Here is a 27,734-nt window from a genome sequence, read left to right as displayed (position 1 = left end):
CTATAACATACATTGTACACAGGGACATCTGTGCCTTCAGTTTTACTAGATTATGCTGAAGGGTTCTTCATCTTGTCTATAGGTCAAGAGAACGGCAAAGGCAAATGCCTCTAATGACACATGGTGCGGACACAATTGTTCGGAGTGTATTTGAGGGAACTTTCAGGCAAAGCGTTGGGAGAATGCATATATTGCCCCAAAGTCCCTTTATCCAAAAGGTGGTTTGCTAAGCCAGACAGGGCTGATCTCACTGTTAAAGGAGCTCCAGGAGGAGGGCCCCACTCCCATTAACTTTACATAGTTATGAGGAAGGAGGGATCTGGGAACCTCTTGGCAGCTATGCAGCTTTCTGGCCAGGGACATGTCTTGCTAGAACTGGGGAAAATCCAAAGCCTGAACATCAGCTGGGGGAGTTCACATGCCATTTCAGTTTTGCTGAACTAGTTGATTCTAAGCTACCCAAGGGACAATCCTGGGTGTGTTCAGTTATTATATAATGATGTCCTTTTCTGTCTCTGGTAATTGTCTTTGTCCTGAAGTCAACTTTATCTGATATGAAGATAGTCACTCCTGCTTTCCTTTGATTGTTTGCATGATACATCTTTTTTCATTCTCTTCCTTTCAGATGCCTTTAGATGTTTATATTTGAAGTGAGTTTCTTGCAATATACAGTCAGGCCATGTCTTTTAATCCACTCTGCCAATAAGCTGTGCACTTACATGTATTTTCATTATGTATATTAAACTCCGATGAATAAAAACAAAAATTTTTTCAGTTGATGCTGTATAAGAGGAGTTGGAGGTGGGGGGTGGGGGCGGTAGGGGAGGAACAGGGAGCAGGGAGATGAGGCACTATATCCCTGTGGTGATCTCAGATTGAAAATGTGAGAGGCAGAGACAGAGAGACCTCAGGGAACAGAGAGCACAGCAGCCCAGCACTAGGCAGAGCTTACATCACAATAGGCTGCATGGCTGTCTTCGCCCCATGTTTCCTGCTAGTATCTGCCCCATTCCTGCCCTTGCAAGCTCCCCTCGAAATTGCAGGGGTGCGGGGAGCCTGGAAAATACATTTTGTGAGCCTCCTTGTAAGCTGGGTTACAGTTATATTTGCCAGTGGACTTCAGAGGTTGGAGATTAGAAAGTGGGAGGAAGAACTTCTGCTCGTAGCTGTAGCCAAGGCAGGTGACCACAGTGATGATAGGTGGCCCCAGGTCATTGGCACCGGAGCACCAACATCAGCAAAGCACAGGCTTACAGACGCCAGAACATGTGTCCTCAGCTTTCTGAATTCTAGGGGAAATTCCCTTCCCCTCTTTTTTTTCCATTCAATTCTTCCAACCCCTTGATATCCAATTTCCAGCACTACGTTTTCCTCTGCTTCAAATACCTAGAGTGGGCTGTTTTCCTGGCCAAACACAGACTGACACACAACTTCCCCTTCAGTCTGAAACTAATCAAATCCTACCATTTGTACCACCACTTTCCAAAAATGGCTGGTGAAGGAAATTCAAATGTTCAGCTGTTCTATCCTTGGAGGTGTCCCTGTCCATATCTCCACACTTGGCCCACCTCCCATCTAAACTCCTAGAACCATCACCTTTATCGCAACCTTGACGGTTTGAGTCCCCGGGGATCTGCAGTGCTGTATTTCACGTGTACTAGTATGTGACTCCCCTATCTGTGCTCCCACAGCAACCAGCCTCTACCTCGGCACACCTCACACTGTACTGAACAGTCCCATCCTTGACTGGGAGCCCCAGGTTTGGGGAGTGGGGAGGGGCACTGTCTAGCCTGGACTGCTTGCATACTTGGCACTGAGAAGGTGCTTCCAGAATGTTCCACAGCTCTGTATGGCACCAGCTGCAGAAGTTGATGGGTTGGTGAGATGCCCTGCCAAACCCTAAGTTAAAAAAAAAAAAGGAACCCAGGTGGGGTCCTTTTTTCACTCTATTTTTCCAGAAATCAACTGATGAGAGTACGCAAGTGTGTGCAGGGTAGGATGGGGTAGGACGGAGAGCTGAGGCCTGGCCCAGGCAGAGGATTTGGGACACAGAGTTCACAGAAAGACTGGCTGAGGGGCCACATAGCTTTAATGAGCCCGAGCACCTTTTCCCCACTTTGTCCCTCCCTCCCCACTCTTCGTCCCCCCTCCTTCAGTTCTGGACAGGTCCAGCCTGCCCAAGGCTCTGCAGCTGACCGGAAGTGCTAATCCTTCTGTCCCCTCAGCCTCTCCAGTCGCCTCCGGAGGTCTGGGGGCACCTTAGCCCCAGCTGCCAGCAGCTCTCGCAGTCTCTGCTTGGGAGTCTTGGTGAGGTGGAAATTGCAGGGGACAGGGCCCTCTTCAAAGGTGACCCGGCAGCTCCGTGTCACTGAGTGGTAACCTTCAGCACTGGCTGTCACCATATAGTCCCCTGGGGTCAGCAGGCGCCAGTAATCTCCACCCCACGCTGAGAGGAGTGAAAAGCAAGATCAGGGTCCAGTGATCCTCAGCCTCTGACCCAGCCCAAAGCCCTCTCACCCCTCCACCATCCCCTCTCCGCCACACACACCCGTGGTTACATCATGGTTGATCCCATCCACGGCGATGACAGCATCAGCAATCCCGAGCTCCGTGTCCTTGTCCCGCACAAATCCTGCAATGCCCATGCGCACCTGTGTGGGGAAAGCTTATCAAACCCTTTCCCTTCTGCATGAGACTGTGACCTTCAATTCATTTTTCTGGCTGTTTCCCTGCAAACTTGATAAAGCTGGTATGTCTATGTTCCTGGGTGACAGACTCTGATAAAAATATCTCCTATTGATAAATTACACCGGGACTGGGAGAACTATAACTCCCTGGTAGGAAGGAGCATCATCGGGCTTCCCCAAGTTCAATGACCCTGGTTATGAACTTGTCATTTTGGAACCCTTGGAAGCTATCCTTATGGAGTCATTGCAAGGGACATGAGTTCCTGTGGAATCTGAAGCATCTACACCACAGCACTTCCTGGCCTAATGGGAGTCATTTCTGAGAACAGCTCGGGAGCACGCTGTGGACCACAGCCTAGACTGCTGTGGGGTCCACTCCTACAGGCAAACAGTGTCTGATGCCGCCTCGCTGGCAAACTGTGCTTCCTGTCCTATAGCCCTCCACGCCAACCTGCTGGCCCGTGGCATCTTGTGAGTCAGAATGCGGGCTGCGGAACCTTGGATGGATGACCCCGGGGTGGGAGCTGCAACCTGAATGGAGAGCAGGTCAGTCGGGAGTGAGGGGCTGGCTGGGGGTGAGGATTCGGGTCCCACCTGTTCCAGGTAGGTGAGCAGGGCCTCTTTGTTGTTCTCCCATTCCTGGGGCAGTTCATTCTCGTGCGGGAACTTGTCACAGGACAGTTCCACAGTGATCTCAAAGCAGTTGGTGTGTAGGTAACTGAAGTCATTCATGCCTAGAGGAACCACAGACACTGGAGCCCAAGGCGGCAGGCAGCCTGCCCTCCTGGTACCCTCCTCTGCGCGACACTCCCCAATGGGAAGTGACACCAGCATTGTGTGTGACAGCAGATTCTGATTGGGACCACCCTCGGGCACATACTCCCAGGGACCGTGTGCCAGTCAGCCCCGTTGATGATGTTGCCATGTAAGGAGAAGTCCTGGTTGTGGCACGGTCGGCGATCCGGTTCCTGCATGGCCCAGTTGGTGCCAGCATAGACGGTGCTGAGCCAGCGAAACACAGGATCATCCGGGGTGGGTGTGAGTTCGCGGGCAGCCCATGGGGTCCGAGTCATGTCAAATGGGTAGGACACCACGAGCTCGCCCCCGTGGAGGTTGGCACTCAGCACAAAGGGGATCCGCACCATCCACTCGATCACCGCCCGAGTTTCAGGAGCCACCTGGACAGGGGCAGGTCAGGACAGGTGGGAGTCAGAGACAAGGGTCCCCAAGGTGGCCCTCCACCACTGCCCCCAGAATACTCACAGTGGCGTTAGGCAGGGTGTAATAAGTGGGCAAGGGCAGGTGGTGGTTGGGGACAGTGTCGGGCATCAACCCGTCGTCCTCCGCTTCCCACAGTGGTGTGTTGAGGTCAGCAAAATTATGGTTAAGGTCAATGCCCTGCTGGTTCCAGCGGCCCTCTGCCCAGCCCACCAGCTCCGAACCCTGCAGGAATGGGGGCTTGGTCAGCCACGCAGGCTCCAAGCACCAGGGGAGAGGGAGCAGGGTGGCCCTCGGCCCAGGTGGCTTACCCGGCGGAAGGCAGTCTCATAGCCATCAGGGTTCATGGAGGGCAGCAGGTGAATGCGTGTCTCCTTGAGCAGCCGGGTCACCCGTGGGTTCCCTCGCAGGAACTCACGGCACAGGAACTGCATCAGGAGCAGGAGCAGCTCCCGGCCCAGGGCCTCATTTCCGTGCATGCCAGCCACATAGCGCACCTCAGGCTCTCCTGGGAACACACAGGGGCTCACGTCCGGCTCGTGCCCAGAGCCCTACCAGCGCCTACCTCTCCCACCCCACCTTCCAGTACCCAGCTCGTGCTCCCCAGGATGGTCCGACATTTCCATCACATACAGCTTCAGACCCTGGTAGCTCTTCCCGATGCTGTAGACGCGGGTGATGTTGGGGCATTGCTCATTCACCTGCTTCATCAGCTGGGGGGAGGGGGCGGGTAAAGTGTGATGTGTGAGACCCAGGGGTCAGACCCCATGTGGCCATGGAAGAACTTAAAAAAGCCAGTGGCAAATGGGGATCCCATGGCACAGTACAGGCAGGGAACAGCAGAAGTGAAGAAAGGCTCAGACAGGGAAAGGGCCGTAACAAGGGAATTTGGAGCAGAGTTTACGAGTCAACAGGAAAGAAAGGTGAGACAGCGAGGGTGGGAGAGGGGACATGAGGGTAGTCACAGCAGGTTATGCTCTGGTGAGAAGGGGACCTGAGGCAGGCAGCTCCTCCCTCCTGGTCACAGGGGTTAAATCTGACCTTCCTCATGGCCTTATAATTATGATGCCGGAAATCCAGAGGGTCAGAGGATGCCAGTGCAGGGGTCTCAGGGAATGGATCACTAGGATCTGGTGAAGGGCAAGTTCATGGTTAAAGGTAAGTTCACAGTGAAGGGTGCATCCTGCCCACCCAGCCCCTGTCCGACTGCCCACCTGAAACCGGGCAGGCCAGGATCTCAGCCCGGAGGCAAGATGCGCCTCCCTGGAGCCAGGTCCGGGGCAGCAGGCGGATGAAGCGGGCCACCTGGGGCTCGGGCAGGAGGTTCAGCACTGGCGACTCTGGATCCGAATTGGCAGGAAATACCTGGGGGTGTCAGGTACTTTGATGGGGCTGCTCGAACCCCAGCAACCCAGCCCAGGACCCACACTCCCCATCAGACCCACCCTGGTGGACTCAGGTAAAAATTTGCACTTGGCATCCTGCCCAAGGGCAGCCCTGGGCAGCCATGCTTTCTGGCTGGCTCACAGCTCATTATACAAATATGGCCACATGACTCAGAAGCAGCCAAACCTAAAACCAGCCAGGACCCCACACGACAGCCCGATGTATAAACGGGTCCATGAGATGGGGAGGTGAGAGGTGATGCAAGAACCAGAGACCCATCGCCTCAAGGGGTGTTCCAGCAGGAAGCCATGGCATGAAGTGGCACCCACCCCATGGAAGAAGTATTTGGGGAGAATACGGGCATGTTCCAAAGCAGCCTGGCTCCTGAGATTGCCTGCTTGGTGCCACTCATCCTGAACCCCTTTCTCCTGGAATGCCCCAGTGGGAATCTGTTCCCTGTCCCCAGGCCAGCCCCACGCCAGCCCAGCACCCTAAAATGGGCTGGGTGCCCAACCCTCAGCTCAGAGGGCCCAAGCCACATGGCACTACGCACCGCATCCATGCCAGTGCTGCGGTTCCTACTTCCCCACCAGGTCCGACTGTCATTGCTGAACTGGACCTTGTATGAGGTGACCCAGTCGTACCTGGCGGGAGGGGTGGGGAGAGATCATGGGTGGCCCTTAGGACTCCCGCCCAGCCCATGAATCCCTGGCCTGGGGCTAGCCCACCTCACCTCCAGATAGAGTTCCTGCCCTGGGTGATAATGCCTGAGAAGCGGACAGGGTGCCTAGCGTCCACCTGAAGCCACGGCTCAGCATCCTGCTCCTCAGCACACCAGGCCCCATCATACAGATCGCCATCCTCTAGGCCTGACTGTGGGCATAGAAAATGGTGATCAGGCCCAGGTGGGCAGGGTGGGGTGGACTAGAATTGAGGGGGAGAGCAGGAAAGAAGGGTCTAGGGGTTGCCTTGCTCTGAGCAAGGTGCTGACCTGAATATTGAGCCGTCCTCGGTGTGGTCCAAGACCAACGGACTGGCTGCTGGATGCCTCAAGCTGGTTATCTGAGACTCGAAGGGACTCCAGGCCCAAAGGTGGACAGCCTGGGGGCAGGGACAGAGCAGTGGCACAGGACGAGAGAGAGATGTTCATGGCATGTGGGAAGCTGGGCCTAAGCTGGCGCAGCTAGGGGCATGCCTATGTTGGTGAGGTCGTTACGTTAGTGCCTAGGTGCCCCAGGGGCTGCAAATCTGGGCAGGGCCCCTGGAGGGACAGTACCTGGTTCTTGCACCTCAGGAAGATCAATGGTCCCTGCAGGGCTAGTGGTCACAGGAGGCCTGGCAGTCACCAGGGGACTGGGGCTACTTAGCTTCTTTCGTTTCTTCACAATGACCTTTTTCTTCTTGATGACACGAATCCGGACGCGCTGTCGTGAGGCCCCTGGGGACCAAGGAGAACAGCACGGGGGAAGGGAAGAATGGCATGAAATTCCAGGTGGAGAGGGCTGCCATCCCAAGAAGGCCTGCACGCCACAGCAGGTTCCACCACAGGCATCTCCAGAGCTGAGCACGGCTGAAAGGCCTGCACAGTCTGATCCCAACCTGCCTCTCCAGCCGCTCCCTTGGCTCCTTCCCCTTCCCGATGTGACCACATGCTTGGCCGGCCTCCCCTGACCCCCTCCCATGGAGAGCGACACCCCGCCACTAGGAACTATGTGGCAGCTCCAAAGAGCTGAGTGTGGTTCTTTACCTCTAGGCCAGCGGTTCTCAACCTGTGGGTCGAACGACCCTTTCACAGGGGTCCCCTAAATACATCCTACATATCAGATATTTACATTACGATTCATAACAGTAGCAAAATTACAGTTATGAAGTAGCAACGAAAATAATTTTATGGTTGGGGGTCCCCACAACATGAGGACCTCTATTAAAGGGTTGCGGCATTAGGAAGGTTGAGAACCACTGCTCTAGACCTTTGCACTGGCTGTCCCCTCCCCAGCATACCACCCACCACCGCCTCTGATTTTATTGCCTAATTCCCATCCTTCCTTCACATCTCAGATGCCCTTTGAGGAGCCCTCCTTAGCTCCAGACTCGGTCTCTAAAAGCCCCCGTGCCACCTCCATCACTGCATCTGCCCTCGGGGCGGCGATATTCTGTCCTCAAACCCATGCCTGCCTGGTGCTCAGGCCTCCCGGGGCTGGACCTGTGTCCCGCTTGCCCTTCAGCACAGGGCCTTACAGGGCAGGTGCCACTAGCTCCCCACGCACTCAAGCTCCACAGGGACCTCCAGGAAACGCCATACATTTTAACGTCTGGTGCCCTGTGCCTTTCGCACACGCAGTGTCCTTCTTGGCTGCGCCGCCCGCCCCCTTCAGCAAATCCTGATTCAGAGATGCCCACTCTTTGTGAGCAACGACCCAACTCCACATGCCTCCTCTGAGAAGCCCTCCTTGACTGCCATCCCCTTGCCTTTCTCCTCTATGCTCCCACATCTGGAGGTCAGGCGGCCTGCCTCTGCCCCTGCCCCATTCCTCCAGACAGCCTCAGCAGAGCTCTCGCCCCCGCCGTCTCTTGTTCCTTCCTTCTAGCTCCTGCCCCCCAACTCGCTCCCGCACACACAGTCCTGCTCTGAACCTTTTAGTGTCAGTGCCTTTGTCTGCCTCTTTCCCCCTCCTCCTGACTCTGGTCTCAGCTTCCTTATCTAGGAAAAGGAAGGTCTGGGGCTGCAAGAGGCAGCATCCCACTGGCTCCGGTCCCAGGACTGCTGACTGGGTCTGGCCGGGAACTGGGGCTGCTGAGTCAGCATCTATTGCACCGGTCGGAAAGCGTGTGTGTGTGTGTGTGTGTGTGTGTGTGTGTGTGTGTGTGTGTGCTGGGGAAGGGTCGTCGCCCGGAGGACGGGGGTGTGGGGGCACCGACCTGTGGGAGAGGCGGGCCCTGCGGGAGAGCCACCGTTCTTCTTCCCCGCGGGCGGCTGCGCCGGGCTGCTGGGTAGGGCTGAGCTAGAGATCGGGGCCTCAGTGGTCCTGGGCGGCGCAAGGCCCAGCACGGAGGCGCCGGGCGCCCCCAGACCCTGACGGACGGCAGGCGCGAAGGTGGCCACGGTGAGCAGGAGAGCCCACATGGCGAGGTGCGGAGGTGCGGAGGCGCTGCACCGCGGCTGTGGGTGGGTTGTCTTTTCCTGCCCGCTGCCCCAGAGCCCCCCGCCCCTTCCTGCGGCCGCCACACGCCCCCTGCGCCTCCGGCCCGCCCACAGCCCGCTCACTGGCCCGGGACCCCGAGGAGGAGGGGGAGGGAGGGCGGGGCGGAACGTGCGGGGCGGACCCCCGACGGGCAGCGGACGTCTCGGCTCTCACCGACCGCGCCCCTCCCGCTCCCGCCTCCCTCGAGCGATGCCGACACCGTCTGCAAAGCCCCTCGGCAACCTCGGCTTCAGTGCGAGGCTCCTCCCCGCACGAGGCACCTACGAGGTGCGGCGCACCGTTCCAGATGCTGTACGCGTGGCCGCTCAGTCCAGCCTCATTCTCCAAGCCGGTCAACCGAGGCGCACAGCGGCCGCTGCCTTAGCCAAGACAGCCAAGCTCGGAACTTCGGAGGAGGCAACTACAACCCCAGAGGGAAATCCGTCCAGACTCAGCCAGAGGCCGCCTGCCGTGGAAGAGTGAGGGGACACTGAGACGGGGCGGGGGTGGGAGGAGGGCTGGCCCACTAGGAATCCTTCTGACCGACAGCCCGAGGGGCCCACCAGAGGCGGCGCCTCCCGGCACCACCGCACCCCCACCCCGGCCCCGCCTCCCCTCTCGCCTTTCCCTCCCTTCGCCTCCTCCTCTGCTCGCCCGGCTGCCACGTTCTGGTGTTATGTAATCCAGGCAGAGAAGCGGATACCCACGGGGCTGGGGCCCGGGATGGATGGGGCCAGGTTTGCTGGGCGTCCTGCCCTCTCGCCTTCCTCGCAGCCCTTGCCTCAATTCTCCTCCCCCGGCCCGAACCTCGCAGCCTCGGGTGCCCGGCCGCGGGAATACCCGCATCCTTGGATTCCAGAGCGCAGGACCCTGCTCATCCCTCCGCGCCCCCCCCCCCTCCCGAAGACCCTATTGACTCTCCCACGCCAGGGCCGCCTTCCCAGAAGGAAGGAAGTGCGTCCGCTGTGCGCCTCTGGCCGACGCTTTGCCCTTGCAAGGAGCCGGCAGAGAGAGACTGCTATGCCCACGGGGAAGGGATGCCCAGAGGTGGCCAGGAATCTAACGGAGGACGAAGGGCCCCGAGCAAATATTTTTGGCAGGGCCACTATCTATCTAAGCAGTTCGAATCGCCCAAAGGCAGCGTCTCAGCACCGTCTGGTGGCTCTATCTGCAGGATCTCTAGAAGGAAATAGCGTCCCGCATTCCTGGAACTGAGGACACCACCAGCCCAGTCCACTTCATATAGGGGAGTCCTGGAGCTCCCCAGGCATCTGGTCCACCCACCCGCGCTGGGTAGGCGCCCTAGGCGTTGGGGACGGCCAGAGCATCACCAGGTGTCAGACCGGTGGGGTCAAACCGGGCCTCGGTTCAGCAGACTCGGTACAGAACTTGAGTTCTGGCTAGGAAAGAATTCAGATCCAAGACTCAAACTGTAAGAGAACATTTATTTGGGAAATCACAGAGGTAGGAGAAGTAATTCATAGAAGAGATGGGCTTAGGAAATAAGTTATAGAGGTAAAGGAGAGGCCCTTGGGGCTAAGAAGTGAGGAAGGTAAAGGGGCGTGGCCTGGAGGAGTGGTGGTGGGGGGGGGGAGAAAGGGGAGGGGATAGGCACTGGCAGGCTCCTGGGAGGGAGAGCGCACTGGGTCCTCAGTCCGAAGGGTTTTAAGGGTGGAGAGTTGAGGGGAGGTCCCGGGGGATGATCTCAATAGAATATTCAGCTGCTTTCCACGTGTGTCCTTTCAGGGTCCGGGTCTCCACTGATTGATTGGCTGTCTGGGCAGGGGGTCATTCTTTATTCAGTGCAGCTGGTTCTGAGGTCAGCGGTGGTGTGGCCTTGCTTGTCTGGTTTTGCTGCTTTTCTGGGCCTGAAGCTGAAATACAACTGAGACCTAGATGTCATCCCTAAGGAGAGAAAGTCACCCCTCCGACAAGGTCCCACACTACAATTATCCTTTGCTAGGCACTCAGGGCGTCCTGCCCTGGTAACCTTCTGTACCTGGCCCCTCAGCCTTGCTCTGCTCATGTCTGTCTAACTACCTACCACAGCCCGAAAGGGAGTAACCTGGACAGGACCCACCGTGGAGTGCCCTGCCTGGACGGCACTGCCAAGGCCCCAGACACCAGAGGGGCACTTAGAAAAACTCAAGGTAGGTGCTCCAAGCCAAGGCTCCTTGAAGTGCAACCAGATCAGAGGCAGAAGGATGGTACTACAGGCCACGGCTTGGTGGGAGTGGGGGTGGGAGATGGAAGGCTGGGACAGGCTCCTATAGAGAAGCAGGTCTGAACAAAGCCCAATCTGTCCACTTTCCTGTCTTTGGCACCCACCCCCTCCAAGTTGGTCCCCATACAGCAGCCAAATCCTGTCAAGTTCCTCCTGGCTTAAGTCCCTACTGGGCTCACCTGCAAGGCCCTTCATGACAAGGTTCTGCGCCCACACCTTTCCCACCTCATCTCCCCACGCTCACCCCCTGGCTCACATCCCACCAAACACACAGGCTTTCCAGCTATTTCTCCAATGCACCAGCCCATCCAGCCATGGGGCCTTCACATTATCTCACTTCCTTATTCAGATATGCATCCTCATCATCCAGATGGCCTTTCAGTGTCACCTGCCTCCTAAGGCCTTCCCTGACCATTCCGATGGAATAAGCTTCCTCCTCTACACACACACTCAGCTCTCACCCTTTTTTATTACGTTGTCTTCAAGGCACTTCACATGACTGAGATTATCTTGTTTAATTTGTTATATGTTCACTGTTAGGTCTCTCCTCCCCTGTAGCCAGAGGTAAGCAACCCTCCAAGAAAGCCTTTTTTTTTTTAAATCCTCACTTAAGGATATTTTTTCTATTGATTTTTAGAGAAAGTGGAAGGGAGAGGGAGAGACAGAGAGAGAAACATCAATGTGAGAGAGACCCATCGATTGGTTGCCTCCCACACACTCCCTGACCAGGGCCAGGGATTAAGCCTGCAACCACGGTACATGCCCTTGACTAGAATCGAACCTGGGACCCTTAAGTCTGCGGGCAGACACTCTATCCACTGAGCCAAACTGGCTAGGGTCAAGAAAGTCTTTTGCACCCAAATGTTCACTGCACCTCAGGGCCTAGAAAAGTGCCTGGTCCCTAGTCAGTGATCAAAATATTTGTATAATATATTCAAGGTTAGAGAGAAACAAGAAAAGCTGGAGGGTCTGGCTGGTGTGACTCAGTGGTTGAGCGTGGACTCAGGAACCAAGAGGTCGCTGGTTTGATTCCCGTCAGGGCACATGCCCGGTGGAGGGAGTGCAAGAGCAGCCAATCAATGACTTCCTCTCTCATCGATGATTCTATCTCTCTATCCCTCTTCCTTATTCTCTAAAAAATCAATAAAAATAATAAGAAGAGCAGAAGGGAAGTTGACCCTTCCCAACAGTACCAGGTTTTGTGGGACAGGAGATGTCAGGCCATGAACCGGGACACCTGCCCCCACAAAGGGACTGGCAGGATAGGGCATGCTGGCCACTTCCCACCATTCCCTTAGCTGCTGGGATTTGCAGGATATTCATACCTTTTGTGTCCCGTGTACCTCTTCTTACCCCTCTTACCCCTTTGTGCCCCTTGTCTCCCTGCCTTGTCTATTGCGACCTTTAGGGCCTCTTTACATCCCTCTAAGCCTCAGCACCTTCTCATGCCCCTTTATAACTTCATCCCCTGACACTCCACTGTGTTCCCAGCCAGGCTACATACTGCCTTTGGCCCTTGCCACTGGGTCTCTGGGGCTGCAAAGCCACCAAGCCTGGAAGCAGGTTCTGGAGGTAGCAACTCCTAGGCTACAGGTTTGCACCCAAGTGAAACTGGACCCCCCCAAATCAAGGCCGTTACTGCCTGTCACTGCTGAGCCAATAAGCAGAGACAAGGCTGAACCATTTAGGAGTGTTGATTTCAAATTGCCAGCAATACGGAATGAGCAGCGGGCTTCATGCCCTAGAAATTAAAAAAGCACTCCCTCCTTCCTTCTGCCAGCTGGCTGATTATATAGGGGTGAGGGAAAAGAGCTCTGTGTAGCTGGGAGGGCAACAGGGTCAAGGGAGCTTTAGGGTCTGCAGTCTGTGTGTCTGCCCTCAGGAAATGGAAGTCCGATAAAAAGGTGGCTTCAGCTCAGCCCGATCCTGGGACCAGAGAATGGTCAGCATTCCTGAGGCAAACTCCCGGAGGGGGCCAGGGTCCCGGCACAGCAGCCAAGTTAAAGCATGTCCTGTCCTCGGTTTGCTCTCAAAATGTATTTTCTTTTCTGAATAATGGACCCATCTGGGCTTCTCCAAGGTCACCGTATTTTTGCAGCCCTGTTTTTTCTTCTTGCAACACATCCTCCAGTTCCCCAGGGTCTGTCAGAAACCCTCTTGGCTTTGGTTAGCAGGTGAATAATCTTTAAACAACTGTGGTTCTATTCCGATTTAAGTGCCCTTCTTCCCATCATAAGTACTTGCACAGCCAGATCGCTAGCCCCAGGAGCCAGGGAGAGAATCTTTTGTAGCCTCACAAGGGCTACTTTACAAGCACAATGGAGCCAGACTGGGTGGGGACACCTGCCTAAAGGGATCCTGGTTCAAGGGATGGGCTGGGAATTGCCTGCCAGCATTGCCTGCCGCTAGTGTGGTCGGGTGGCTGGATGTGGAGAGGATAAATGACTTGGAGCCACACTGGTTTAATTTCACATCCGGTTTCTGCCGTTTACTTGTTCAGGTATCCTTGAATAGTAATTTCTCACCTCTTTGAGCCACAGTTTTCTCATCTGTAAAATTGGAATGATAATATTTTCTTCCCAGGGCCGTGATGATAAAGTGAGACAGTAGGTGGTTCTAGGAACTGGTTCTAGGAACCCTGACATTAACCAGATGAATTAAAGATGGAGAAAACAGCTTAACACAGTCTCCTTGCTCCCACACACATGGATGGAATAAAACAATATTAAGAAAAGAAAGGAGGTTACGTATTTGGCTGCACAAATAGAAAAGTAGCGAAATCTACTGCCTACTTGTGTCTCCTAATCTCCTGTCCTGGTGCTGAGGAGAACTCACTGCCCACTAGGTACCCTCCAACCCCATGGTGCATGTGAGCACTAATGGGGACTCCCGTGGCACCTAGATGCACAAGAGGCACTTTCCCACATGCCCATCCTTCCCTCACCACCACCTCCCCAGCTCTCTCTTTCATACATCAATGTCTTGGAGATCCTTGCTCCTCAAAGTGTGGCCAAGGACCAACAGCATCGGCATCTCCTGGGAGCCTCTTAGAAATGCAGAATCCCTCCCCAGACCTACAGATTAGAACTTGCATTTTAACAGGACTCAGCCCCAGGAGAGTCGTGTGCATATTAAAGGCTGAGAAGCCCTAGGTGGAGATTTAGGGCACCTGCCCTTAAAATGCATGAGATTCACAACTTCCTGAGTTTGATGTTGCCACTGAAAATGTTAACTCAAGCCACAAGAATACATCCACATAACATTAGGAAATCAGCCCTAACCGGTTTGGCTCAGTGGATAGAGCGTTGGCCTGTGGACTCAAGGGTCCCAGGTTCGATTCTGGTCAAGGGCATGTACCTTGGTTGCAGGCACATACCCATTAAGGAATGTGCAGGAGGCAGCTGATCAATGTTTCTCTCTATTCCTCTCCCTTCCTCTCTGTAAAAAATCAATAAAATACATTTAAAAAAGCAAAACATTAGGAAATCAGTTTCATTCATCATGGGAGGTTGTACTTCTGACCTCCACAATGTGAGCTATATTAATTTTTCATTTTTTAGCAAAATTATTTTTATCAAAATGATTTATAATAGTTTTAGAGGCAACTCACATTTAGGCTTGTAATAGAAGACATTTTTATGCTTCTCCATTCCCAAGTCAACCACTCTAAATTCTATTATTTTTCCTTGTATTGACCTCTATGCTTCTATTGCTATTTCTTGATTTTTCTATGGTTAGATGTTATCTGTGGGTTTCTTGCTATGGAATTAATCTCTTTCCTCCCACCCTCCCACCCATACACATCCAAATACATAAACATACGTTTCCCCTCCTTCCATTTTCCCAAAAGAGCCAAATCACTGAAGTCAATATGCAGAGCTTATGTTATGAACATGTAAATGTTATTGTTCAACCTTTTGTGTTCCCTGGAGTTATTAATTACTTTGTTTTATCATTTGCTTGGTTTTCTGGGCACCAATTGTAAATTCAATCTCAATGTTTCCAACAGAACTGAACATTTATTTTGAATATGTCCAAAACCAGATAATTTCATTTTCTTCCGGAAACATCCCTCTTTGAACATCTACCTTTTGATTCCAGGCTGGGTTCTTTCTTTCTTCCTTTTTAAATAGTTTATTGATTTTTAGAGAGAGAGGAAGGGAGGGGGAGAGAGAGAGAGAGAGAGAGAGAGAGAGAGAGAGAGAGAAACATTGATGTGAGAGCACAACATCTATCAGCTATCCTGGGGATTGAGCCCACAACTCGGGCATGTTCCTTTGACCAGAATCAAGTGGTCAACACATGGGATGAAGCCCAACCAATGGAGAATGGAGCCACATCGGCCAGGGTGCTTTCTTTCTTTACCTGGGAGCACAGCTGACATACCAGGCCTTGCTCATCATTCTTCTTCTGTGTTTAGCCTCATTTATTTATTTTTATTTTTTTGTTAATCCTCACCTAAGGATATTTTTTCTTTTTTTTTTTTTTTAGAGAGAGAGTGGAAAGGAGGGAGGGGGAGGGGGTAAAAGAGAGAGAGAGAGAAAGAAACATTGATGTGAGAGAGACACATAGATTGGTTGCCTCCCGCACATGCCCTGACCTGTCCAGGGATGAACTTGCAACCCAGGTACATGCCCTTGACTGGGAATGGAACCCGTGACCCTTGGTATGCAGGCCAATGCTCTAACCACTTAGCAGCGCCAGCCAGGGTTTAGCCTCATTTCTTAAAATTCCATACTGCCCTCTTTCTAGTTTAATTCCTGTTTTTCTGAAGTACACACTCTAGTAACTTTCTAAGAAAAAGTATATGCAAAATCAAATTGCCGAGACCTTGTATGGCTTTAAATGTCTTTATTCTGCTTTCACACTTGAAATCATATGAACAGATACATGTTTCTAGGTTGAAAATCATTTTCCCTTGAAATTTTGTGGATATTGCTTTATTTCCCTGGGAAGAGCCATACCAAAGGCAATCACCAAATGGTCCCGAGGGCTGGTGGCATTGGCTCCATGGATTGTTGAGCTCATCGCCTTCAAAGATGTCAAGGCCACCACCTTGAGTCTTTGGACAGGGCCTGCTGGAGGCAAATATGCAGCCTGATTCTCTGTCTCCTCCTCTCCTAGGGGCTGTATGGCCACTGTTTCCCTGACTCCACTCCCTTCAGTTTTCCTTCAAAGTATACTATGTGGACAAAATTAAGTTCTCTCAATTACAATCTATTTCCATTCTTGCCTCTCAGGTCACTAAACTAGGATGTGTTGGAACCATCACGCAATCACACATCATCAATGGAAGTAGGTTTCTTTCCTAAGTGACCAATCCCTTTATTACGTGTTCATTTTCCTTAACTGCATTCTCAGAGAGTGACTCTAACGTCCAGTTTGGGGGTTACTATGTTGTAGCCCTCTATGCCATTTCTGGAGTCCCAGTATCCCAAACACCTACACACCATCGCACTTACATGCTTAACAGCTGCCTCTTGCCCCACTCCCATGTCGCAGGTCCATGGGAGCTCAGCCTTAGAAAGCCTCTGGTTCCTTCCTGACAGAATCTCTGCCTTCCAGGGCTGCAGTCCTGAAAAATCCCCCACAAGGCCCACAGGCATCACCCTGCTCTCAGGGCAGAGAGCAGTGGACGGGAAGATTGAATGACTTGTCCCTGGACACAGCTCCAAGCATCTGCAGGAGAAAGAAAGCAGCCCCTTCCCTTTGGTCAGCCACCCATGTAGTGATGGGGTTAGAATGCCTTCTTGGCAGCTCAGATCCCTATGGGAGGGCCCTAGGGCAGAGAGATAGCAGAAGCATCATGGGAGGGCCCTAGGGCAGAGAGATAGCAGAAGCACGAGGGCGAGGGCGAGTCCTAGTTCTCAGAAAGAACTGACCTCTGGCTGAGCCCCGCCTGAGCCACCAGCTGCTTGTGAGGCCAGAACCAGCAGCAGCCCCTCCCTACGACAGAGCCCCACCTAGCAAGAGGTCACAATGTCCCAGCTGCCCAGTCCCAGAATGGCAGACCGAAGTGGCAGGAGGTGAGGAGGATTGGTGGGTGGGTGAGTGGGTGGGTGGCGAGGGGGAGATTCCCAAGGAGCCCAATTCCCCACTCCCTGAGCTCATCCTTGCTTGTCTGTCAGCCATCCCCTCCCACATACTTCCATCACTACCTCCAGGACAGCCCCTTCCTATAACCTCCCCCTCCCTCCATGACCCAGCTCTGTTACCCGGGCCTGAAGTCCTTGCTTATCCTATCCCTGTCTCTCCCAGGGGCCTGGGTGCTGGGGAGGGATTGGGTAGTTCAATGGGTCCATGTGTGTTCGTTCTTCTGGGGCCCTAGCCCCGCCCAGCTCCTGGACAGTGTCCTAGGGCTGGGAGCACTGGGGTTGACAATTCGGGCAGTCTTTTCCATGGCTGGGCCAGCCTTGCTGCTGCTGCTGCTGCTGGTCAGCTTCCTGGCCTTCGACCTGCTCCACAGGTAAATGGGCAGCAGCCTGGCAGGTGGGCAGGTGCAGGCAAGCAAGCAAGTGGTCAGCCTCCCGAATCCCAGCTGCTACCCTCTCTCTCCACAGGCCCACAAGTCCCACCCGGCCACAGCACACACTTCTCACAGGGGGCCAAAGTCAAGGGGCTGGTGAGGGCCCAAGACAGCAGGAGGCTCTACTCCTGCAGACAGTGGCAATCACAGGACGACTCAGCCTCCAGGAGGCTCTCCTCCTACTGCTCCTGGGCCTGGAGCTGCTCTTGGGAGCCCGAGGCATGCCCTTGGCCCTGCTTGGCATGGCTTTCTGCCTCTATCCTTGGGCCTGACTGCCCTCCAGAAATACACTGGCCATGCTGCTTCCCCAGGCTTCCTTTCCTCCATTATGGGCTGGGCAGGTGGGAGGGTACACCTTTTGCCCCAGCCTGAACATCAGCAGACCTCCAGCAATGATAGGTGAGATGAGGTAAGGGACAGGGAGCCCAGGGCAGGATGTGACAGCCATCTCAGAACCTCCAGGTTGCGGCTGGCCATTCTGGCCGCCTCTGTGGTTCTAAAGAATGAAGGCCCAAAGAAAGACTTGTGAGAGAGCAGAGTGGGACGCATTATTAGCCAGTAGGGAAGGGACGGGATCCAAGAGGGCTTTCCACAAGAAAGCATGAGGAAGTACATCTGTGGGCTCCCAGACCTCCCTGCTAGCCTAGAGGGTCCCCAGAGAGAGGCCCAGGTGAGGCTCACACCCTGGATTGGCTCCTTTCTTGGCTGGACCCCACCCCAATCCGGGTCACAATGGGGGTCCTCTAGGGAGGGGGTGGGGGCGGGAGAATGAAAGAGGGGCTCAACTCTGGCTGCCAGGCCATCCTGGGCGCTGCAGGCAGCAACATGACTTAGGGACCACTGCCCAGAGGTAAGACCCAGACCCCAGCTCAAAGCCCCACCCCACCCACACTGGTGCCCTCCTGACCCCTGCACCCCAGGCACCTCCAGGGCTGCTCCTGCAGCTGGCCTAGCCTCTCCCCAGGTGCACCAGCTGTGATGCAACAGCCTCGAGTGGAGACGGACGCCATCGGGGCCGGTGAGGGGCCGCAGCGGGCGCTGCCCTGGTCGGCCTGGGTCACGCGGCAGGATTGGGTGCGCTGGTGCCTGTGCCATGTGCCCCAGAGCTGGACCCAGTGGTGGACCACATCGAGCTGGCGGCAGCCGCTGCAGCGTATGCTGTGGAACCTGGAGGGGATCCTCTACCTGCTGCTGGCACTGATGCTGTGCCACGCGCTCTTCACCACCGGCTCCCACCTGCTGAGCTCCCTGTGGCCTGTGGCGGCCGCCGCGTGGCGCCATCTGCTGCCCGCCGTCCTGCTGCTGATGCTCAGTGCCCTCCCGGCCCTGCTCTTCACCGCCTCCTTCCTGCTGCTGTTCTCTACGCTGCTCAGCCTTGTGGGCCTCCTCACCTCCATGTCTCACCCAGGCTACGCTCAGGACTTGGACCAATAGAAGGGCAACCCATCCCGCTGCCTGTGTCTGTTAGCCCTGGCCTAAGGCCTGAGGCCCCGAGGGAGGGGGAGGGCAGTGAGACTAGAGCCTTCCTGCTTCAACAGGCCCAGACCTCCAGTCCCTAGCACAGGTTGTGGCATGGGTGATGTTGCTGGAGCTGGCAAGGTAGACTGGCCTGACCCTGGGCACCTCCCTCAAGCTGATGCTGCAGGTACTTGGTGTGGGGGGCCAGGGGCTTTGAGGAGAGGGGATAGGGCAGAAGGCTTAGCGAGGGGTAGAGCTTGGCCAAGCCACCAAGAGCTCCCATTGGGTGTGGTGACACCACTGGGGCGCCCTTAGAAACTGGCAACATCTTTTTTCTTGCAGCTGCCTCAGCTTCAGGCTCATTGAGAACTTCTACCCGGGTACCCCTGGACTTGCCATTCCTCCCACCAACCCTCTTTTTCCACTTCCCCAAGCTCTAGGAAGGGCCCACTGACCGAAGCCTCGCTAGAAGAGGGCTGGCCACAAGCTCCATGAGACTTCAACTAACTCACCTCCCAGGCCTGCCTGCCTAGACATTCCCCTGCTCCCTAGATACCTTAGCTCCTGCCTTAGTCCACATCCCCAAGTCTGGAAAATGGGCTGAATAGGGTAGTAAGGTTCCCAGAGAGTACCCACTCTTTAAGTCTCCTGAGATCTGTTCTGGAAAAACAAACAAGTCCCAATTCACCCACCTACACATGGGGCCTTGGCCAATTAATTCTTTTGAGCTTGTGCTAAGTGCGTCAACAGCAATACCTATGTATGAAGTGCTTTGTAAAGTCCAGGAAACAATAAGATACTATATTGAACTCTTGAGAACATTCTGTAGACTCAAAAGGTCTTTTGAGCCCTAAGGCCACAGAAAGAGCAAGACGCTTCCCTGGGCCTTCGGGGAAATGTTCCGCCATGAGTAGAATTATAGTGGTAAACAGAGGATGGATGGGTGTGGACAAGATGTAAAAATGTCATGTGTCATGAAATCTCAAAATCTGCAGATGTCGAACTCTCCTGATTGTGAAATGCTTGGGCCTGGGGCTTAGTGCCAGGAGATGCTTGCACAGCTATGTGAGTGGGAAAAGCATAGCCCATAGTTTCCAAAATGGACCCAGCTGCTCACAGCTCCAGGCGGGTCGTGAAAGGTGGCTTTCCTGATGCCCAGGGGGCTGGCTGTTTGCACATCTGCTAACCCTCCAAACAAAACAGTGAGCGATCAACTGTTACCAAGTAAGACACATGATAGACAGCTTTACCCATAGCTAAGACCCAACCACCTGATCCCTACCCCACTTCTAACACCCACCCAATTCCTGATCCTCCCAAATCCTGTCCATCCCTGACCTAGTGTACTTCTAAGCCTACAAGCCCTGCTCTTAAAGCCCTCGACCCAAAGTCCTCCTCTCCTGCCACCTAAATACTCAAGCCCTGAGGACCAGCCCCTAGACCAGTGATGGCGAACCTATGACACACATGTCAGAGGTGACACACGAACTCATTTTTTTGGTTGAGTTTTCTTTGTTAAATGGCATTTAAATATATAAAATAAATATCAAAAATATAAATCTTTCTTTTACTATGGTTGCAAATATCAAAAAATTTCTACATGTGACACGGCACCAGAGTTAAGTTAGGGTTTTTCAAACTGCTGACACACCGAGCTCAAAAGGTTCGCCATCACTGCCCTAGACCCTAGGTTCATTTTTGCCAAAATCCATTTGCTGTAGAATTTCATGACCCTCCATGCCACTGGTTAGAAGCCTTCAGCATCCATGCCTGAAAACCCAGACATAGTTCTTCCTTCCCACTTCCTTGTGACTGTCCCTGAAATATGGCCTGGTAGCAAGGGCAAGGCAGGACATGGAGGTGGATAGCCTCGTGGTTAGCACGGGCTCTGGTGTATTAACTGAGGCTGGGTTTGAATCCCAACATTGTCACTTTCTATCTCCATGGCCTTGTGGAAATTGCTAAGCCTTCCTGAACTTCATTCTCCTCATGGGTAAAACAAGTAAGAACCCCTGTCTTAGGGCTCCTGTGGGGCTGCTGGCATGTGGGTGAAGTTCCTAGACTGACTCCTCACTCTGCAAACCATAGCTATGCTACTGCTGTTCCATTTTCGAGATGAGAAATCAGGTTCAAAACAGCTACTTGCCAATGGGAGGGCCAGGTTGTTGGAGTCCTCGTCTACTTAACAGGACACTAAAAGTAAAGCAATAGAGAAAATGCAACCTAATGGGAGTCTCCTGGATGCTATCCTCAGGTCCACCATAGACTTAGCCCAGCATTGCTGGTCAGCAATATCACTCCCGAGCCTTGAGCCCATTGGTTTGGGCCCAGACCAAACACATTGCGGGACAAGATGTGGGCAGAAGCAAGGAGAAGGCCTTCTTCCCTTCCCCACATAAATACAGGGAGGGGCAAAAGTAGGTGTACAGTTGTTTTTAGGGAAAATACAAGAATTAATAAGTAATACAAGAATAAACTCTGTGATTCACATACAACTGTAAACCTATTTTTGCCCCATCCTATATATACTTCCCACTCTCCTGCTCTGCTGATGTGGAGTAAGGTGGTACAACCAGACTGGGTAGCAGATGGGTAGTACTTACCAAATTAGATCAACACATGCCCTGTGACCCAGCAACCCAACATGAGTTCTCACAGAGGCCCCTAAGGGCCCTGCTCAAAGTGTGGCCCCAGGACTAGCAGTATCAGCCTCATCTGGGAGCTGGTGAAAAATGCAGAGTTTTGGGCCCCACTCTCGGCCTGTGGAATCAAAGCCTGCATTTTTTAAATTTTTATTTCAGAGCCGGCATTTTAAGAAGAGTCTCAGGTGATACACAAGCACACTGTTTGAGAAACACTGCACAGGAGGATGTGTTTGAGAGTAATGACTGCACTGTTATTAGTGGTGGCAGGAGATAAGAAAAGTCAGACATAGTGTGAGCACCGCTGAGAGGAAGCAGCAGAAGGGGCAGGAGCTATAGAGATTGATCTTGAACTCCTAGCTTTGAGTGGCAAACTGAATGAGAAATAATACAATTCTTTGGATGAAAATTTCAAATGCATGCCAGCAAAACACACTTTGGCGGAAGGTGGCAAGAACACATGAAAACAAAAACGGTGGAATGGCTGGCTCTAGGGGGCAGGCAGAGGGGAATGGAGTGTTCAGTTAAAAGTGAATGAAGTGAGGCACCTGACAGACGAAAGGAAAATGATAGCATGATCATAATCCCTGAAATTCCTTTAAATGTAGACCAAGTCACCCATGTAGGGTTAAAAGGCTTAAACATGCAAGCTCAGGGAGAATGAACATGCTGGAGCGAAGACGTCCTAAGCCTTTGGGTTTGGGCCAGAGGGAGAGCTGCGATGTTCCAGTGGCCGGAGTGACCTGGGAGGCTGAGTGGGATCTCGGCCTGTCCTCCCCCGCCAGCCACAGCCTGCTCTGTCAGGATTGGGACGGGGTGGGGGTCCGGCCAGAAAAATAATCAGGTTGGGCGGGGAATGAAGAACGTCAGCCTCCAGAGGCCTTCCATGTAAGAAAACAGGAATCCACAGCCGCATGTGCAGGAGCAGGAGCGACCAGCGGCAGGGCTTCCCTCTGCCCCAAGGAACAGGGATCGGCCAGGACACGGGAGGGCCCGAGAGGGCGGTGTCAAGGGGACTCCTGAGGCTGGGGGACCACTTGAGACAGTTGTCCGTGGCCATCCTGGGGAAGGAGAGGGGTCCCTGGAAGGAGGAGGCGCTCTCCCTCAGACCCGTGTGTGCAGGGGAAAGGGAGGCCATGTCCTCGCTGGAGGATGAGGGAAGCTGCTCTCCTCCCCCGCAGTCCGTGGCCACAGAGGACTTGGGGGAGACCGGGTCATGGCGGGAGGGGGTGGGGGAGGCAGCCTGCGCTGCATGGGAGGTAGCCCCTAGGGCAGGTGCGAGGTGCGCAATTCCCCAGGCTCGAGTGCGCCGGAGGGGGACCAGTTGGGCGACGGCTCGAGGGCGTCCAGGCGGGCGCATTGTCTGTGGGGGCGGAGCGGGGCGGACAAGGACCTGAGGCTGGAAATAGCAAACCTCCTAGGGGTTTGCAGGGCTGTGGGCACCCACCCAGGGAAGGTGCTCGGTAGCCGTCCGGGAAAATCGACAGCCAGGGAATCCCAGCTTGCGGACCCGGCGACCGACGGTGCAAGGGCGCCCTCTGGCGGCTATCTCCAGCTCTGGCCGCGAAGAATCGGGGTGGGCTGGAGTGTTGGTTGAAGGAGGGGAGACATATTTCACAGGCCAGGCGAGGGTGGATTCCGGGGAGCGTCATCTCCGGTCCACGGTCCTCACAGTGGCGGCTTCGTTGATTCCTCACCCCTGACCCCAAATCTTCAACCTGGGTCCCCCAACCAGAAACCCAGAAGCATAGAGGGCTGAGCTCCTGGGAATCCTGGAGAAGGAAGGGCCCCATCTCGCAGGCTTCACTGTGTCTCAGACTCCTGGCCCACCCCTAGTCTGTCTGCCCGTTCCTCCTGGGGTAAAAAGCTGTCTTTTGTGAGGTCTGTCGGGGTCTGGAAGTAACCAACTTTGGACAGGTTATTTTTTCCTGAGACAACATTTCCTTCTATAGTTTGGATCGTGCATCCTTTATACTGCCTTCTTACTTTTCAAATATTTCCCATTTTAAAAATAAAAGAACTTGATTTAAGATCTGTTGTTTCCACCGTGCCCAGCGTGCTCAGTGGTTAGAGCGCTGGCCTGCGCACCGAAGGGTTCCCGGCAACCAATTAATGTGTCTCTCACGTGATGTTTCTCTCTCCCCCCCCCCCTCCTCTCTCTCTAAAAGTCGATTTAAAAAGAAAATCTTAAAAATACCCAACATACAACCCACTTACTAGAATGACTAATATTAAAAAAACTAATATTAAGTGTAGGCAAGGATATAGATGAACTGCAACCCTCATACACTGCTAGGGGGAATGTAAAATTGGAAAACCACTTTGGAAAATAACTTAGTAGTTTCTTAAAAAATGAAACATACATCTACCACATGATTCGGCCATTTCATTCCTAGATGTTTACCCAAGAGAAATGAAAATATATGTCTATTCAAAGATTTGTACATAAATATTCATAGAAGCTTTATTTGTAATTGCCAAAAACTAAAGTACACAAATGTCCACCAACAGGTAAAAGGATAAATAAACATTGGTTTAGCCACAAAATGGAATACGACAAAATTATGAAAAAAGTGAACTACTGATACACACAATGACATGGATGTTGTTCCACCAATCCCATTAATTAGACTGAGTGAAAGAAGCCAGAAGAAAAAGAGTACCCATTGAATGATTCCATTTATATAATATTCTAGGAAATGCAAATTGATCTATAGTAACAGAAAACAGATCAGTATCAATAGTTGCTGGGGGACAGGAGTAAGGAGATGGGATGGGAGGCAGGAAGGGATTCTAAAGAGGCAGGATACATTTCGTTGATTGTGATGATGATTTCACAGATGTATACATGTCAAAATATATCAAATCGTACATTTGAAATATGTGCAGTTTACTGTCAGTGACACCTTAATGAAGCAGGTTTTTAAAAAGTATAGGTGTATTTCTTTGCAATCAGAAAGTTTATCTTTATCTTTCACCAACATATGTGAACTAAGATGAACTCAACACACAATCTATGCGACAAATTGGATTATATAACAGAAGGCAGGTCATCGGTTTTTGTTGGGACACTTTGTTTGGTTAAACTGTTTTGAAAAAAAATCCACTAATTTTCTTTTATTAAAAGACTTCTCCCTCCTCCCCCAACACACACACTGGGAAAATAAAGGCTGGCATCACATCTGAAGTGCTCTTGCATCCTCTACTCCTTTCAGGAATATATTGGTATGGCAAAGAAAAGGATACTGGAGGCATTCTTTAAAAAACAAGAATCTAGTGGAAAAACAGTATGGAGTCATCTCAAAAAATTACAAATGGAACTGCCTTATGACCCACTGATTCCTTTTCTGGGAATTTATCCAAAGAAACCCAAAATACAAATTCAAAAGAATATCTGAGCCTCTATGTTCATTGCAGGGTTATTTACAATAGCCAATATTTGGAAGGAGCCCAAGTATCATCAGTAGATGAGTGGATAAAAAAAGCTATGGTACATTTACACAATGGCATACTATTCTGCTGTAAAAAGGAAGAAAATTTTACTCTTTGAAACAGCATGGATGGACCTGGAGAATATTATGCTAAGTGAAATAAGCCAGGCAGAGACAGACAAGTACCATATGATTTAATTCATATGTGGTTTCTAATGAACAAACTGAACTACAGCAAAATAGAGACAGACTCATAGGTAAAAATCATACAGACATCTCTGGTGTGTGTGTGTGTGTGTGTGTGTGTGTGTGTGTGTGTGTGTGTTGGGGGAGTATTATGGGGTGGAGGGATTGAGCAAATAAGAAAAAAAAAGAGCCGAAACCGGTTTGGCTCAGTGGATAGAGCGTCGGCTTGCGGACTGAGGGGTCCCAGGTTCGATTCCGGTCAAGGGCATGTACCCTGGTTGCGGGCACATCCCCAGTAGGGGATGTGCAGGAGGCAGCTGATCGATGTTTCTCTCTCATCGATGTTTCTGGCTCTCTATCTCTCTCCCTTCCTCTCTGTGAAAAATCAATAAAATACATTAAAGAAGAAAAAAAAAGAAAAAAAGAGAGAACTCATGGACAACAGTGTGGTGATTGTGGGAGGGGCTGGGAGGGGAGGTGAAAGAGGGCATAGAAGGGATAAATGGTGATGGAAAAAATTAAAGTAGATGAAATAAAAAAAATAATGTAGCTGGGGAAAACATTAAAACCAAGAATCTAGTCTGGTTGATGTGGCTTAGTGTTTGAGCGTCGACCCCTGAACCAGGAAGTCATGGTTTGATTCCTATTCAGGGCACATGCTCAATCCCCAGTAGCAGGCATGCAGGAGGCAGCTAGTTGATGATTCTCTCTCATCACTGATGTTTCTCTCCCTCTCCCTTCTTCTCTCTGAAATCAATACACACACACACACACACACACACACACACATGCTGGAGGAACATATGATTTTCATCGTTTTCATATCTCAAAACAATGGCCGGGAAATAATTCAAATGCATGTAATGACTTGTATGTGGCTGTTTAAGTTTCTTGTTTCCAGTCATGACTGAATAAAATCTATAATGCAGAGGTCAAGTGTCTTGTATTGTAGGCTTATATGACAACAAACTGAAGATAACTTATCACCATCCATTGTTGTGATGACCTTCAAATCTATGTTGGGGCACTGAAGAAAATGTTGGGAGACACACAGCAAGGTGGGGGTGGAAATTAGACGTGCAGAGGTAAGATGATGGGGACATGGAGCCCTCTGCAGTCTCAAGGTGCTTACAAGGTGAGAGTTCCAGAACTGGGATGGGGTTTGAAAAGAGTGGAAAAGCCTAGGAAAGGCTCAATAGGGAAGGTGACGGAATTCTTAGAGAGCAGGATGGCAAGCAACAGAGAGGGGTCCCATGAGGCTGAGTAATTCATGATTTTCTTCTGTAAATCTGTCCAGGTGTAGTTTTTCTCCGGCAGTACCGAGAAGCTTCAGAAGCAGAGGTGCAAAATGTCCAGACAGAGAATAGGTTTTGAGGAAAGGCAGAAAGGAGCGAACATGGGATTGGACAAACTGGATGCAGCTGAAGAGGGCTGCTCAAAGGATGGGTATTATTAACAAAGGAAGTATTTTATCTTATCTCCTGAACAAAAGGCTTGCTTTTATGTATGTATGTTCCTATCCACTTTGGGGCTCTACCCAAGAAAACCAACCTTGTTTCAGGCACTGTCTCCTTTGATTCTCAACTGCTCTGTTGAGGTTGCTCTCTAAAGGGCTCTGTCTACTAGTGTACCAGTTTCCCCAACACCAGCGTGTGCTAACTTAGCAGCTTCACTTGCACTTAGATTGCTAGCAAGGATCAACACTTTTGTGGTCTATTTCCATTTGTTAGGTGTTATATCCTTTGCCAAGGTAAAATTTCAATAAAGTATGTAAAGAATGCCTGGGTGGGAGGCAGGCCATTGGCACATCTCTGCATTCCTCTCTTCCATCCAATTCTACTTGAAGATTATTTGTGAGTCTGTTTCCTTGTTTTCCTACTCCACACTCCATCCTCCACCCCATGCCACCATTTAGCCCGTCACCCCTGATGCTTAGTCACAAACTTAAAGTCGCTCATCAAAGCTGAGACCCTGTACTCTCTTCCTTACAGAGTTTGACACATCCTCTACCCTCACCCTGGAATTCCTTCCCCCCCACCCACCACCAAATAAGGTCTGTGTTCACTTTGCCCTTAGTGCACATTCTATTATTAAATAATGGATTTCTAATCAGTCTCCCACTTGGGTTTGGGAGCTTCTTGATTAGTTCCAATCACTTGAGTGTCCACTATATGCCAAGAACTGTGCAAGGTAAGGTATATGTCTATTTCCAGGAACAGATGAATGTTGAATGTACACATGAATACATGAGAGAGACTGGTATAGATAAGAATTAGCCAGATCCATAAATTCCATATAAAATGTTGACAATTTCGCTCTGGCCAAATAGCTCAGTTTGTTAGAGCATCGCCCCAATACACCAAAGTTGGGGGTTTGATCCCTGGTCAGGGTGCATACAAGAATCAACCAATGTGGGCATTGTCCTGTGCACCAAGAGGTTGCTAGTTGCTGGTTTGATTCAATGTTGTGCTCCCACAACGATGTTTCTCTTTCTCCCTCTCTCTAAAAATCAATAAATCTTTTTAAAAAATCAACCAAGGAATGCAACAATAAGTGGACAATAAATCAATGTTTCTCTCTTCCTCTCCCTAAATCAATTAATCAACCAAAATTCATTAAATGAAGTAAAAATGTTGACAATTTCAACTCAGCCCTTGCTATCCCAATCCCGGAGAACTGCTGACGAGAGGTAACCTGCCAAGATCTTTTTTAGTGTATATGTGTCCTGGTGGGAATGAGGGTGTGAGGCAACAGGAAAGTCACACTCAGTGATTTCTAACAACGTGAGGTGAAA

General features: G+C 51.9%; 3 protein-coding genes across 5 annotated transcripts; 2 read left to right on the top strand and 1 right to left on the bottom strand.

The window, feature by feature from the left end:
- Positions 1-2,072: 2,072 nt before the first annotated feature.
- On the bottom strand, positions 2,073-8,415 carry CPXM1 (carboxypeptidase X, M14 family member 1; the record flags this gene model as incomplete). 3 transcript variants are annotated; one of them, XM_081096714.1, is made up of 14 exons in its annotated part: positions 2,073-2,446; positions 2,549-2,651; positions 3,282-3,421; positions 3,568-3,865; positions 3,951-4,130; positions 4,217-4,413; positions 4,495-4,618; positions 4,947-5,035; positions 5,120-5,270; positions 5,845-5,935; positions 6,025-6,164; positions 6,283-6,392; positions 6,568-6,729; positions 8,211-8,415. In XM_081096714.1, 14 exons carry the CDS (start codon positions 8,413-8,415, stop codon positions 2,205-2,207), a joined length of 2,232 nt encoding a protein of 743 aa, XP_080952840.1. In that variant the 3' UTR covers positions 2,073-2,204. The 3 variants fall into 3 exon arrangements, with proteins under 3 accessions (XP_080952840.1, XP_080952841.1, XP_080952842.1); XM_081096715.1 differs by having other exon boundaries at positions 8,244-8,415; XM_081096716.1 differs by having other exon boundaries at positions 3,790-3,865; positions 8,244-8,415.
- An 8,479-nt stretch (positions 8,416-16,894) lies between these two features.
- LOC308523099 (uncharacterized protein C20orf141) lies at positions 16,895-17,495 on the top strand (the record flags this gene model as incomplete). The annotated part of the gene is given in 4 exon segments (XM_081096772.1): positions 16,895-16,913; positions 16,916-17,004; positions 17,006-17,163; positions 17,258-17,495. Coding segments are annotated over 4 exon segments (504 nt in total).
- Positions 17,496-18,183: 688 nt separating this feature from the next.
- TMEM239 (transmembrane protein 239) lies at positions 18,184-18,657 on the top strand (the record flags this gene model as incomplete). Its single annotated transcript, XM_081096442.1, has 1 exon — positions 18,184-18,657. The coding sequence occupies exon 1, from the start codon at positions 18,202-18,204 to the stop codon at positions 18,655-18,657; it is 456 nt and encodes a 151-aa protein (XP_080952568.1). The 5' UTR covers positions 18,184-18,201.
- Between the last annotated feature and the right edge of the window lie 9,077 nt (positions 18,658-27,734).

Source organism: Myotis nattereri, assembly GCF_964212035.1.
Source record: "Myotis nattereri genome assembly, chromosome: 8".
Lineage (NCBI taxonomy): Eukaryota > Metazoa > Chordata > Mammalia > Chiroptera > Vespertilionidae > Myotis > Myotis nattereri.
Note: the sequence above shows the minus strand (reverse complement) of the source record. Positions and strands in the feature narration are given on the sequence as shown.